Source organism: Hippoglossus hippoglossus, chromosome 20, assembly GCF_009819705.1.
Source record: "Hippoglossus hippoglossus isolate fHipHip1 chromosome 20, fHipHip1.pri, whole genome shotgun sequence".
NCBI lineage: Eukaryota > Metazoa > Chordata > Actinopteri > Pleuronectiformes > Pleuronectidae > Hippoglossus > Hippoglossus hippoglossus.
The window spans coordinates 10,861,947-10,876,689 of NC_047170.1; the positions used below are offsets into that span (position 1 = coordinate 10,861,947).

The 14,743-nt window shown below is 41.8% G+C and overlaps 1 protein-coding gene across 2 annotated transcripts in view; it reads left to right on the forward strand.

Moving 5' to 3' along the window:
- Window positions 1–14,743, forward strand: part of rttn (rotatin) — a 33,260-nt gene that overhangs the window by 11,468 nt on the left and 7,049 nt on the right. For both annotated transcript variants that reach the window (XM_034571991.1, XM_034571992.1), the window contains exons 20-39: window positions 65–150; window positions 817–934; window positions 1,891–1,987; window positions 2,095–2,160; window positions 2,287–2,478; window positions 3,933–4,175; window positions 4,996–5,152; window positions 7,558–7,724; window positions 8,230–8,449; window positions 9,340–9,468; window positions 9,612–9,722; window positions 9,944–10,102; window positions 10,421–10,498; window positions 11,057–11,243; window positions 11,462–11,559; window positions 11,657–11,744; window positions 12,217–12,418; window positions 12,753–12,843; window positions 13,550–13,700; window positions 13,900–14,037. In XM_034571991.1, coding sequence (XP_034427882.1) covers window positions 65–150; window positions 817–934; window positions 1,891–1,987; window positions 2,095–2,160; window positions 2,287–2,478; window positions 3,933–4,175; window positions 4,996–5,152; window positions 7,558–7,724; window positions 8,230–8,449; window positions 9,340–9,468; window positions 9,612–9,722; window positions 9,944–10,102; window positions 10,421–10,498; window positions 11,057–11,243; window positions 11,462–11,559; window positions 11,657–11,744; window positions 12,217–12,418; window positions 12,753–12,843; window positions 13,550–13,700; window positions 13,900–14,037 — 2,778 coding nt within the window. The remainder of the gene's footprint in view (window positions 1–64; window positions 151–816; window positions 935–1,890; window positions 1,988–2,094; window positions 2,161–2,286; window positions 2,479–3,932; window positions 4,176–4,995; window positions 5,153–7,557; window positions 7,725–8,229; window positions 8,450–9,339; window positions 9,469–9,611; window positions 9,723–9,943; window positions 10,103–10,420; window positions 10,499–11,056; window positions 11,244–11,461; window positions 11,560–11,656; window positions 11,745–12,216; window positions 12,419–12,752; window positions 12,844–13,549; window positions 13,701–13,899; window positions 14,038–14,743) is intronic.

A 14,743-nucleotide genomic window follows, 5' to 3' on the forward strand; every position in this document is an offset into this window, starting at 1 on the left:
ATATTTGAAGATTATGCAAATGTCTACCATCAGTGTTGTGAATGGCTCTCATACTTTCCTGCAGACACGACAATGCACCCAGTGCTGAAGAATCTTGGAATAACAGACAAAGTCCTTTCTTTCATTATGGGAAGTGTCAACGGCAACAAGGTAAAAACAAGCTTCGGCGAAGTGATAATAGGATGTGTGCTGAGTGATCGCAGTTGACGCCAAATAGAACAAACCCTGTATCTTATAAATGCTCTAACAAGTGCTTCAATTTGTCCTCTCTTATCTGTGCTCATGTGAGCACATGTGCAGCCAGGAGATGTGGTGGAAACCCACTGAGGCGTGCATGATGGAAGGATGAAATGGCCTGTGTTAATAGTGTCAGACAGGCCCTGGTCAGCAGTGATTTTTCCCCTCTGGTTACTCCAGTCTGCTGATCATTCCCAGGAATCAGAATCACGTTGCGCTGCTAACAGGGGTAATCATGTATGTGTGGCTCCATGTTGGTGGAAGAACAGGGTCCAAAGAGAATGACTCGTCTCAGCTAACAAGTGTGTAAAAGAGCGATGCCTGCAGGTCGTATTTGTTCCAACCCTCCACTGCCGGCAACCTGCGCAGTCATTAAATTTGGGTTTAGCTTATGTGAAGTGACAGTAAAGAGCTCCTGTGCATTTATATGTGTGAGACAGAGCAGGGGGAGACGGAAAGAGAGTGTGTGTGTGTGTGTGTGTGTGTGTGTGTGTGTGTGTGTGTGTGTGTTTGTGTTTGTGTTTGTTTGTGTTTTCCCTGCAATTAAACATCAAGTGTGTATGTTGTTGTTCTCCCCAGAGCTTGGATTGCCTGCTGGAGCCTTGTATATGTATCCTGAGGAAGCTGGTGTATGCTGATCCATCTCTGAGGCACAGCCTGGCACAGCGCAACCTCCTGCTCCTCACACTGCTTAGGGGTACATTCGCAAGACAGCTCATTAAGTAACAGCTATACACGTTGTGTTGTGTAGCTCGAGGGCACATACTCAAAAAAAGATGACAAGGCATCCATTGATGCATAGCTTTTAACCATGTTGTCACACTGTAGTAAGTGGCATATTAGTATGATGCAACTGGTTGCTATGGAGCTCATCTTAGCACCAGTGTATCGTCTAGAGATTCATTTGCACTGCTGTAACTTTGTTGTCAGCCCCTCATTTACAACATCTTGATTAGGACTACCTGCATAGTTTTTGGAGCATACTTGACAACAAATATATAGATTCCAAATTGTAATGTTTTCACAGCTCATTTTAAAGCAGTCAGTTGTTACATTAAAGCAAGGGTTGGTAATCCTGGAAAAAACTAGCAAGAGCAGGCTACACTTTGAAAAAGAGCGACAGATACATCCCACTCCCTCCCATCGGACCTCTCGTCAAAGCTACTCCCCCCAAACTTATATGAACTTGCACTGATTGACAACTGCTAGAAGTTGCTCGCTAACTTGTTTCTACTTCAGACGTGTATGTCTCCCTGGCTGAAGACTCTAGCCATGCGCAGTGACAGCACGGTGCACACAGGCGGTCGGGACGGTTAGTGACAGACAGATACGGCAGCCAAACATGTCACAACTTTATTTATTGATGGATATCGGGACGTGAAGAGGATTTCAGCAAACAAGATAAAAAGGGTTTCAAAAACAACTCACCAACTCCACCTTTAATTTCAGATTCATGATAATATCATAATGGAAGCAAAGCCAGTAGTGGGTTGGCAGTCTCATCGAGGATTTTCAAGTGTTTCTCTCTGGTCTCTCTCTGTCTAATGAAATTTCAAATATAAAGCTCTCATATATGTGTTCAACTGGAGAGATAAAGTTTAGGGTGTGGCTATTATGCTTTCATATATTGTGTATGTTGTGTCTCCATTTTAGCATCCCTGATATTGAAGGAGAACAAAAGCAGTGGGAATGAGATCGCTATCTTAATGAGTTTGCTGTTGTTTGATGAGATTGCCGGCATCGAAATATGGTGAGTTTTTGTTTTTTTACCTCTCTTTGTGCTAAGCTATACTTCTAATAACAGTGTGTACGATCATGCAGAAATCTGATTTACTGGATCCTTTCCTGTCACATAAGGTCGGACAAATCCAGCACAGATGTGACTCTCGCACCGTTCTCCCTTCCTCTGACAGTAATACGCAGGTAACATCATCCATGAAGTTGTGAAGGGCATCTTTTCAAATCACATCAGGGCTGCTTTCCCCTCATCAACAACACGTTACAAGCAGTATTCACTACGTTTGACTCTTCTCCTAACTTTTCTCCCAGGTACAACCTCCCGTTCCAGGCAGCGAGTCATCACGCCGTCAGCCCGTACTGCTGCGTCCTGCCTTCATCCTCTGGCCTCCTGACCCTGGCCCCTGCTCGCCAAGCCCTGCAGGTGGCCTGGAACACTGCATGGCATTCTGGGATAGACAACCTCCTTGAGGAGCTGCATGGCAACTCAACCAGGGACCCTGAGTAAGAACCTCAATGTTTCTTTCTTTAAGTTGTGTTGTTATGTAAACCCTATGATGGATCCCTGGAGAGCAAGGTCAGTGTCGCTGTCACGAGAAATGTAATTGTTGTTAATTGTCTCTTAATTTGTTTTCATTTACAGTTTATTCATTTATCTATTGAATTTTATGTTTGTTTTTTTTGCATTGTTTTGAGATGAATGTGCAATATTTTATTGTTTGTGGCACAAAAAATTGAGTTTTGGTGAAACTGGCAGGACAGAATCGTAATTCCTTGGCTGGATTTTTTTAACCAACAGAAAGAGACTTCATACAGTATCTCATGTGCACATTGTTTTCTTTATGGAGAATTGTAGGAAAAAACTAGTTTCAGAGGCACTGGATCTTATGTTTAATCTGTCTCCATTTACTTCTAATGTGACCTAATTCAAACAGATTGGAACGTCTCTCATACAGTTTCATCAAGCTTGATTACAGCAAAGACATTTAAAAATACGCAATACATGGATCAATCTGTCTGAAACTAAATTATCATCTGGAGCAGAGTATTTGTTTAAGATGAGGTTGTCGTTGAAATTGAGATGTGCCTTCCTTAGACTTATTACTTTGTCTTAAACTGAAAGGTTTTATATCTCACAATTCTTCATTTAAATATCTAAAATCAAATAGACCTATGTTTTATATTTTGTTGACTTATGTACTTACATTATTTAGTTCCAACCCAGAAAAATACCCAGTTTTATGGGACATTTCATTTTGGTCGCCTTTTAATTGCGTCACATCAGCTTTCCCCGTGGCCTTGGCTGTCTCTGCTGTAACTTCCAGGCCAAACAACTTCACACAAAGCCAAAGCACCCTGCTAGCCAGTTAGCCAGTTGGCTGTTTTTTCCTTCAACTGCTTGTATTGGTAACATTTAATGAATCACGATTATTCATTGCCATTATCTGAATAACGTGAATAAAACATTAGTACATTACCTCATCTGTCAACCTGATTTGTGCCTGAGTGTTGATCGTAGATTTTCAATGGCAATGTTGGTGAACACGCTGCTTCACAAGAACTAGTTCTTTTGTTATTGTTTTAATTGAGAGACCCCCTAGTGGTCAAAGTTACATATTATACGGTTAAAGTCTTAAACCTTTGATGATATTGTTGTTTCTTACTACTTTTTTTTTTAATATTCATAGTCATAGTTTCAACTTGAGTACGGCTTATTAAATGGAGCTGGTTTGATCCTTGCTGCGTCTGCTTGTTTCTGTCACAACTAATTGTCAGATAACGTCTCTCGCAGGATGACTGATAAATGTGTCATCCCTCCAGATTGGTGATCAAATGTGTTTGTTAATGGTTTCATTATTATGCTGCTGCTTATGAGACATGCTCGCCAGCACATCAGTAGTCGTTTAATCAGATTTTGAATATCTATGTGTTAACCATTAGCAATTTGTTCTTCCCAGATTTCATCCCGACTTAAAGCTGTCAGACGAACAGGTTCTGTGGCTGCGGGCGGTGCACCTCCCCGCCGCGCTGCCGGACTGCATCCAGGCCATCGGCAGGGCAGCAGGACACAGGTCTGTGACCTCTGCCCTCTCCAGGCTCAGCCTCTACCTGCTGATTGACAGACTGGCCCTCCCGCATGTCCCCAGCCACAGCTGCAGAGACACTCTTCACTCGCTCAGTTGGCACTCAGCAATGACCAGGTACATCGCACAGGCATTTAACTACTGCAGTTTCATGTGCTGATAACCAAAGTCAGTAAATATGCCTTGTTAAGGTTTATGAATTAAGAAAATAATGGGAGGGTTTTTATGGCTGCCATTATCATTATTACTGCAGTTGTAGAACAAAACACGTCTTGCTGTGAACACAACGTTTTACTTGGCTCAGCGAGCACAGTGTGGCTTTGTCTTTTATGTCTTTTAGAAAATTGATGCGTATTAAAAGTATTAAATCCCTTTTCTGTTTTTAAATATGTTCATTAAAGTTTCGTTTCTAGTTTTTCTGCTTGGCATTGTCCAGATTTCCTGATTTTTCTTTTTAGCCAACAAACTATAAATAATATGTTTAGCTTTTATCTTTATTCTTTATTGCACTCTTTGTTTTTACAATTAAATTCTTTCTCAATTAGTTCTAATCCTAAAGCTTTACCTAAAAACCTAAAAAGTTTTGATGGAATATATTGCTTTAGTAATAATGAAAAATACTTTTAATCCATGAAAGTGCATTTAAGCCATTAAAGTACATTTAAGTATTTCAGTGGATTCCATCAGTTTACTACCACCCACTGCCAAAGTCTAGGTCTTTCCTCTCTTGTGGCATATTACCGTAAACTAATATTTCCTCTGTGCAATGATTCTTTACAACAGAGCAAAACAAAGAGGATAAATAGGGAAAACAATAGTGGATAGAACCTTATTTTCTCTCTCAGTGTACTTCAGGATATGTTGTTATTGAGTATCTTCCTTTCAGCCACTTTCTCTCCCTCCTGTTGACATTTTCTTTGTCTCTCCATCCCTGCAGGTTTCTCCAGGTGCGCCCAGCCTGTGTTGAGGATGAGAGGTTGCTGGTGGGCATTGTTGCATTTTTGAATGCCTACTTCAGACAGATGCACACCGAGTCTGCTTCTGACCCAGAGGACGAGGACCTGCGTTGGATACTAGAGCTGCTTCTCAGCCAGGTACAGATAATTTACACTTTGCAGACAAGCCTGTCAGGAAAAAAACCACAATAACAGAACAGTATTTCTTCTTAAGGTTTGGGATTCAAGGCATGATTTGAGAGTTGTGTGACACAAAGTGGTTTAATTATTATATTCTTGAGGTTGGGATGCACTGGTATTACATTAGTCTATGGATCATGTGGCTGGAGATTTCCCAGAGAGCCAGCAGCCATGTTATCAAAGTAAGCTTGTTCTCCAAACTGAGCACAATTTGTTATAAACTGAAAAGACACAACGACTCTTCTTAAAACTTGTGGATACGTCTGTGAGCATGAAGGGAAAGCCGTTCGTCTGTTGCTCAACAAATAAGGGAAAGAAATGGTGAACGACCGACCCAGGAGCAATCAATCAAACATGTTCTCATACCTACTTACAGTACATCAGAAATAACAAACAACAGGACTGACATGGAACATTTCAACATAAATTCTGGGCTCTTTCTATTAACACAACGCATAGGACTGAGATCTAACTCACATTATATACACAACATACAGAAATCATGAATACACTAAAGGCAATGCAAAGTGTTGAGTGAAAATGTAGGTGCTCCCCAAGTTCTGCTTCGTGTTCCACTTTATCTTCTTCAATTTTTCTTCAAATCTTTTGCTGAAGCTTTCATTGCATTTATATGGAACATTAACAACCTTAGAGGACGTATAGAACTATTACTTAGACTTAAAATCGAGAAAGGCTTAGCTCCTCCAAATCTGTGCTACTGTTATCGGAAATGTCCCAAAAAATATTTACTGGCTTCAAACTCCTGATGCCGACTGGTGCCACTGTGAAGCCACGTCTTGCATTTTAATATCTGTCACAGCTCAAGTTCACTTCTGTCACTGCCATGACCTAAATTTTCCAAACATATCTTCATTTTTAAGTTTAGATGATGTGATGAGGTCACTTTTAATTCAAAAAGGGCTCATTTCAATAATCAGGGATTGTATAACTTCTCTGGCAGCAGTCGCCATATTTTGTGTCACAGATTAAAAATATCCTACATTAAGAAAAAGACATGAAAACACAATTGATTTTAACACACTGCTCACAGGCAATAGAGTAATATTACATCGGGAATGAACAAATCGACCCAAAGCTTCTTTGTGGTTGAGTTACCTGATACAATTTATATAGCTCGAGGAGATTAAACATTTACTCAGAGGGTCCAAGGACAAATTTCTCCCCATCTGGGATCCAGTATTCACAGTTTACTTGATATCCCTGAGCAGTCTTTTTCAATTAAGGATATTTATTCATGCAGACCACAGTAAAATATAGTGTAATTATTTGAATGTCTTCGACATATTTATTTATTTTCTCTCCGTTTCTGTTCTCAACCAGTTAATTCATTATTTCCATGATAAATAAGTATTTGTTTGGTGCTTTTATTCTCACCATGTTCCTTTACAAATGGTAATAATTTGTTTGTGTATATGCCTATTTATTTATATTGCTTTTACCTTGGAGATTGATGCAGGCATGTATGCAAACACAGATTTATACATTTATATAATTAACAAGTGTGACCTGTTTGGACAGGTTTGACGGTGGGTGGGTAGAGAGCTTGTTTGTCGTAAAAATAAAATACAAAAGGAAATATTAGTCAAATGATATGTTTCTGCATGTTCTGCTTGCTAACATTTCTAAAATAAGAAAACCCTCAAAAGACTCTCCTCCCCAACACAGAGGGTTTATACACCTGTAATCAATGCTTCAATAAATCACACGCCGTCGCACGAGCCAAACGCATTACGCTCTCATAAAAACAGAACAGCAGTATCACAGCAAACCACCTCTGACCTGCAGCACAGATTATTTCCTTAGCTCATTTAAAACTGAGTTGGATTCATACTCTTGCCGGAGGAGGAGAATCACCGCACTGTTTTAGTTGGGAGAGCTGCTTTTAGGATTTAATCAGTCTCACCTTGGCTTTCTCATTAATGTGTGTGTAAACAATAAGCCTTCCCCTGGCAGCTAAAGCAGACTCAGATTGAATGCCTGGTAGGGGTGAGCAGCTCCGCTCTGCTCCAACTTTTCTGTAATTACTGAGCTGTTTCACGAACATCTGTCGCTTCCTACACTTGCGTTAACTATCTACTCGGCGTGCACTGCTCTCTGTGAGCAATTCTGCATCTGAGTTTTTAAGGGAGAGAAGGGGCTCTGACAAATACACTTTATTGTTTGAGTTGAAAGGTGGGAAGATAAATCCCAGAACTTTTGTTTTACCATTTACCTTAAGTACAAAAATCCATAAAAAGGAAACAAATCTCACCAACACGTTCATAAGGTACTGAATGAACCATGCAAGTATTGTCTTACTGAAAATGGATGAAAAACTGTTCATTCCTCCATTAATCATCCAGGAGTCAGTGTCCCTCCTGAATTTGCTGCTTGCTGTGGAGACTCAGACCTCGACTCAGAACACAGGGGAACCGGAGGAACTGAAGAACCACGTCGGCCAGAGACTGCAGAGAGAACTCACCGGCTTCTTCAATACCTTACTCCTCCGACTATCATGCACGACTGACAGGTGGGAAGATTTCACACCAAAACCTGCAACTCTTCACTCATTTTGTTGTTTTATTACAATTTAACAATTAGTTGAAAAAGGTTCTTACAATTTGATTTTATTTGCTTTTAAGGTATTAAGTACAGATTTCTACATATATGCCAAAATACTTGTAGTACTATTATATTGTCCTCTGCATCATTTTTCCTTCATTATATGACATATATATCTTTGTATTACTCTTTTAGACTATTGGAAAGATACATGTACTCTGATGTAATGCTACTAAACCTTCCTTTGGGGTTAGAAAATTGATTAATATCAAGAGCGAAAAATCTCCCTAGAGTTCTCCCACTTGAGGGAAAGTGTTTATATTTAGCTAATTTGTGATGGAAATGCTCCTCGCTCAGTCATTTAGAACATGGACGCCCAACACATAAAAAGCTTCCTCTTTTATTCCGCCTCTTGTCTCATCTCCTGTCTGATTTGCATCATATTTTGCTCTTTCTCACTCCTGTCTGTCCAGGCTATGTTTGGCATTAGCCGGCCCCTTCAAGAGCCAGCTGGCAGTGTGTCTGCTTCGGAGCCTGCGGGTGTCCGATGCCCCGCGATTCTATGGCCTTCCCAGCCTGGAGAGGACGCTGCAGGGCATGGTCAGCCTGACTGCTGAGCCTGGCTGGAGCTCGCACTGCCCTGACCTGGAGCCCGTCTCCCTCTGCTCAAAGTATCTCAGTGGGCTGCTGGAGGTGCGTGTCTCGTACCCTCTCATCAAAGATGAGACTGTCTACAAAAAATCCACAAAACAAAAAGCACATAACTTTCTGAGGAATTAATTAAAATTAAGCAAAATATGGTTATGGGACATGAATCGCAAATCCTAAAAAAAATGTCATTGATCAGACGTGCCACACTGTGATGCTGATGAGATTAATCAGCCTTGCCTATTCCATCTGTTCAGCTGTTCAACAGTCCGTAAAACAATAGTGTAACAGTGTCGACCAGCTTGAGTAGCAGTGCTCAGCATAAAAGTGTCCACAGTTTAATCTGTTTTGGAATGAAGCCCCCCGTGGAATAGACTATTCTGTGTCCACATTGGGCAGCTTTCATGAATTAAGATTAGATGAGGACTGGAGCTTAATTCATGATTCATTCAACACCTCCAGTACTTAGGTCCAACTCTCAACTCTCTCCAACAATCAGATGCCCGCCCTGTGACCCACCTCTCACCCTGTACTTGTGGCACTGCAGTGCCCTAAAACCCAGCAGCCCCTCGGTCTTCATCTGCCCTTCAGTGCAGTCCCTCATCCTGATGGCGCATCAAAGCAAAATAATTAGTCTCCGCTGTATTTATCTTTCGATCTGATGCCGTGAGTTGCATGACAAGTATCTGGTAATCGCCAACTCAGAAACGCTTTGTTCACTGACTCTATCTTTGGTGTTCAAATGAAAAATACTGAGACTGTGATAACAACCACTTACCAAATCCAATCAACATGCTGTTTTGCCAGCTATGTTTTTTCAGGTTGAGAAACTCTGGAAGGGAAAGCAATGAAATAAACCATTGCACTGCACCGACTGCTCTCTTTTTTTTTTTTTATTCAATTATTCCCAGTATAATCTTCTGTCCTTTTCACAGGTGATCTCCTCTTTTTATGTTGAGTGGGGAGGAAACTCGATGTCGTTCATGGGGAAAGGTGTGACGAAGAATGCCGTCATCTCTCTGCTTCACCTGTCGCATGAGATGTTGACTGAAAACAAGGACAAGGCAAGTGTCAGCAATGGACAAAACTAACCACAGCCATGAAAGCTGTTACAGAGTCGACTATTTGGACTGACAGTCAACGCAGTAAAGCTACAACATTTTTTTTATGCAAACAAAACTCCTCTTTTAATTTTTTCTGCATGAAGGACTTCATTTCCCAGTGGTCTTTGGGGAATGAGGCAGCTGCCGAGGAGGCTAGTAACTCTCAGCTGGGTTTGGCCTGGCTCATCCCACTATGGGTGGATCGAGACCCAGAGGTAAGGACTATTTCTACCTTCTAATCACACTTTAACGTATGTGTACATTATGGAGGCATATAAGTAAGTTTCTATATTCTTAGCTTTTTTGAAAGAAATGAAACCACTTATTAAATTTCAGATGTATATACATGGATGTTATAGTCCTGTATCTTTCTCTTGCTGTTTCCCTCTCTGTCCTCAAACGTTCACCGAACGTTGCGTCTCCCCTCCCGTGTCAGGTGAGGTTCGCCAGCTTGGCTCTGGGTGGAGCTCTTTCGTCGGTGCCCAGCGGGTGCCAGACTCTGTGTGCGAGCTGTCAGAACATCAGTGGAGGTCTGTGGGGCACGTTGCTCAACATCCTCCTGGATCAGCAGGAGAGCAGCATGGTCCGCAGAGAGGTACAGTGTTGGAACTGCAATTGTTCGTAGTTTTTATATTTGATTGGCAAAAGCTACATCTAATACATTGCAAATTGTCAAATCTCAGCACCCACTGTTGTTGCTGTGTCCCAAAATGACTTTTTTAACTTTGGTGCAAACAACTGTTTAACACAGTGGAACAAGGCATACTTCAGTTTCACTCCGTCAGTGGTCAGAAAATGTTTGGCCTCTCTTGTATTACCAGTCAAATACAGGCAGATGGCACTGTTGTAGATGCAGTCTAACTGGACCCAACTTGTGCATGTGTGTCTCTCTTTTTTTGTTTTGTGTGTCCAGGCTGCTTTTATCCTGCTGAACTTGCTGGTGATGCCGATGCCTGCCAACGCAGAGGAGGCCAAGGACTCGGACTGGCAGGTCAGCAGCTCTGCCAACCCGTTAAAAAGCTTTCATAGACCATGAACTGGTGTCTCGCCATCTCTCTTTCTCTTTTCTGACCTCCCCCTCTCATCCCTGACTGTCCTCTCCTCCAAGCAGGTGTCAAATCAGAGGTGTTTCTAGAGTTGAAGCTCTACTGGGGTGCAGGTCTCTAGCCCTCACAACCAAAATAATTGAGTTTAAACACCAATAGCATCTTCATTTTCTTAGAGTTTGAAATATCCCATCTTTTAAAAGTCAGAATTGATATTCGCATGAATCGGATTTAGATCAGGTCACTTAGAAAAAGGACAAAAATTAAACTCTTGCATTTGATGGTTGTCATAAGGGGGTTTAAAAAGAATAAACAATAAAAACTACAACTAAACAAAAATACATTTCTGTTAAGTATCTAATGTTGAAAATATAGATCTAGTGATTTTACCTTCAACCTTTCTGTGTTTAATCATTTCTCTGAGCTCTGTGGAAAGTTTGTGGAGGTGATGCAGTGGTTTCCTGTGCGCTCACCTTTCCCACATTGATCATCCCCTCTCCCAGCACCCATGTGTCCATGATGAGGTGTCTGGCCTCTCTTTGGTGGGTCTCCCGGCGCTCCAGGCTCTGCTCTACCACTGTCAGTTCTTCCAGCATGTGGCTCTCTCTGCCTCCATTTGTTACCGAGGCAGGTACACGTTCCACGTACAACCTGCTGGCTGTGGCAGTTCCCAGGAGAGTGAGTCACTGGGTAAGCTGTGCTTCTTGTATCTGTGGGAAATTATCTAATGACGGAGGAGAGAAAACTAAACCAGTTTTAAGTGGTATAATATGGGTCTGAAAATATGTAACCAGCAGTTGTATTGTTAAGATTTTCCTTCAATTTTGTGTTGTTTTTCTTTATACCCATAAATCGTGTTATTCTTAATGTAAGTGTTAATGTGTCATTTTGTTTATCTGTTTGTCTAGATTCTGAGAGTTCTCTGTGGTTCTGGAGATGCGACCCTCCAGCACCAGCTGCTAGCTCTCGGAGACCCTCCAGCTCCCTCTCTACATCCAGCACTGTGGTCAGCAAAGCTCTTGTTCCTTCGGATTCACAAACCAACAAATAAACAGCTGAGTTAAATATAACTGATGCTCACATCTTCACGTCATCCATTTCAGATTAGAGGCTCAGAGCCACACATCCCTAAGGCTTTCTCCTCACTGAGCATCTCAGAAGATACTCCTGCCAGCAGGCTGACGGCTCAAGGTACTACAGAGAGAGAGAGGGAGTGTGTGTGTGTGTGTGTGTGTGTGTGTGTGTGTGTGTGTGTGTGTGTGTGTGTGTGTGTGTGTGTGTGTGTGTGTGTGTGTGTGTGTGTGTGTGTGTGTGTGTGTGTGTGTGTGTGTGTGTGTGTGTGTGTGTGTGTGTGTGTGTGTGTGTGTGTGTGTGTGTTTGCACATGTGCATGGTTAGACTTACGCCTCTGCCCCCTAGTGTTCAATGCACAGAAATGTGTTTCTTTACAGATGGCTAGAGACGCCACTGCAGCCGTGGGAGAAAGACTAGTTGTCGGTTTTTCGTTGCCTGGTTTTGTGGAATATGCACCTTGAGCGATTAAAAAAGTCGAAAATAGCTTTTTGATATTCTTTCGATGTTTTTGATTATTTGATCAGAGACGTGACAGTGTGCATTCTTTTGGGGAAGCTTCTCTATTAGCTGTCTATTGATGTATCTCACAGGCCAGAGTGACACGGACACCAGCGACTCTGTTACCTCCCAAGATTCCAGACAGTGCGAGCCATTGGCCGCGGAACCCGTCGTCATGGTAACTCCCGACCTCCTGACGGCCCACTGCGGCCTGCTGACTAGTCTGCTGTCCATCCTGCCTGAGTTCACCCTCACTGCCATCGGACACAACCAGCTCCTCCAGGCCCTGTCCAGGTCAGAGGCCCAGTGAACACCTTTGCCCCAGTAATGTGTCAATCATTAATAGAACTCAAAATATTTAATATACAGAGAGTATAGCAGGTTTAAGAGTTACCTGGTATATTCATTTTTGATACATCTAATCCATTGTTTTAGTGTTTAGTTTCATTCTCTGGGGTTTTGGCAGTGTAAAACCCTGGTGTATTTTTTATAATATTGAAAGATATAAAAAATATACATGTGTATTTTTTATTCAGCAGAGAATTCATGCTAATTGTAGCCTCATTCCCCTCTAGCAACTCTGCTGCAAACACACAACCTTTCCCATCATGCTTCTCTTCTCCCTCAGTCTAGTGGAAATCAGGCCCATCGAGAAATGTCTGAATGAGCTGAATTCACCCAACGTGCTGCCAGGAGAGAGAGAAGACATCAAGAGCCAGGTAAGGAATCTTGTGATCGACAGTTCAGAAGACTTTTTCAACTTTTATTTTCCTTTGTGTTATTTTAACCCACCGCTGAAAACGTGGGCTGGTATATTTCAGCGCCGGTGTCAGTACAGCAGTGCTCTGCGGTTTGAGGGCACCTCCATGTCTCAGTGTGGGTGGAATACTCAAGCTCGTACTCAAAGCAAGAAAATTAGCTTTAAGGAGGAATTACTTTTTTTCCTTTACTATACACTCACTTCTTCTCTAACTCAAAGGGCACTCAGAGATTACATATCTCCGCCAGGGCCAAAAAGTTCCCTTATGAAACCACATTTCTATTCACTAGTTCCAGATTTTTATTTGGATCTGCATCTAATTGCACACACTCATCGATATTAGTCCCCTAAACATGTCTCATCAAGATCCATCATTTACTCTCTGAAAAATCTACGAAAATCTTGCAATGTTAAAGAAAGTGAAAATAAATTGATCCGCCTCCTGATCCAGATGCATTGTATGGGTTCTCTCCTGACCCATAACGCATCTTTCAGTGGTGTCGTGCTCATCTGCCCTGTAGTTTTTGCATAATACTGCTAACAAACAAACAAACACAGACAAAAACATAACCTCCTTGGTGGAGGTAATAACATTGTACATGTGTATCTGCTTGCATGTTTGGTCAGTCTGTACTAATTTGTGTGTGTGTGTTTGTTTTTTCTAGTTTGTCACCTTACTCCAGCTCCTGTCCGGCTTCTCGAAGCTGCTGCAGTCGTGTATCACAGTGAACCAGGAACTGATTCCTGAGCTGGACTTCACGAAACAGCTGTTGACGACTCTGGTTGCAGTTCTCATGCTGGACACCAAAGGATTAGGTCAGAATCTTTAATTTAATTAGAAGTGAAAGATTTTCCTTAGCCTAAAAACTGTATATACTACCATCACAGCTACCTTCATCAATGCTTCAAATGCACGTCCCACATGGTGTGCAGAGTGCTCCACAGTGTGATCTGTGTGTGGCTTTGTGGCTGTCTCGTGTCGTTAAATTTGTGACTCACTCTTTCCCCTCTTCAGATGCAGGTACGCGGGACACGGTTTGTCTGTGCTGGGCAGACGTGTTTATGCTCCTGGCTACTCTGGTGAGGAGGGACAGCTCAGCGGCGTACCCATCTGTCTCCGCTGCGCTGGGGAAACGCTGGCGGACATTTGCAGGTACACAGATACTCTGTGCTCTGTTCGCGTGTGTGTGTATGTAGTAATGTGAGTGAGTAAAAGTGACAAAATGTATTATTCTGGTTCAGGCTGCAGGATTAGTTTTATAATCATATGTTTTGTTTTGTTTCTTAAAATGTTGCAATGATAGTTTAATGAACGGTGGCCCCAAAAGCTGAATTCACTGCAGTCATAAAAACAAATGCAAAAACCCAAGCAAATTAAGAAAACATCTTCATCAATTGGATAACACGTGTGAAAATACACAATACAACCAAATACAGAAACACACTGCACATACACACAACCACAACCAGATACAGGAACACACTACACATACACAAAACCTCAACCAGATACAGGAACACACTACACATACACACAACCACAACCAGATACAGGAACACACTACACATACACAAAACCTCAACCAGATACAGAAACACACATACACACAACACAACAGAATTTTGTTACTGAAGTCCGTTTTTGAAAAATGTATGTAGCCCACCCAGGTTTGTTGCTTTTTCCTGTTTGCAGCACGTATATCATCAAGGTGATGAAGATGTTTTCTCAATGTGCTCGTGTTTTGCCCATTTGCATGTTTGTGGTTGTGTGTAAGGTGTCTCAAATAATTCAAATTAGCCACTGCTCTTTAAGAGTCAAGATTTTAGTAGATGATAACATCCAGCTGTAAGATAATGTT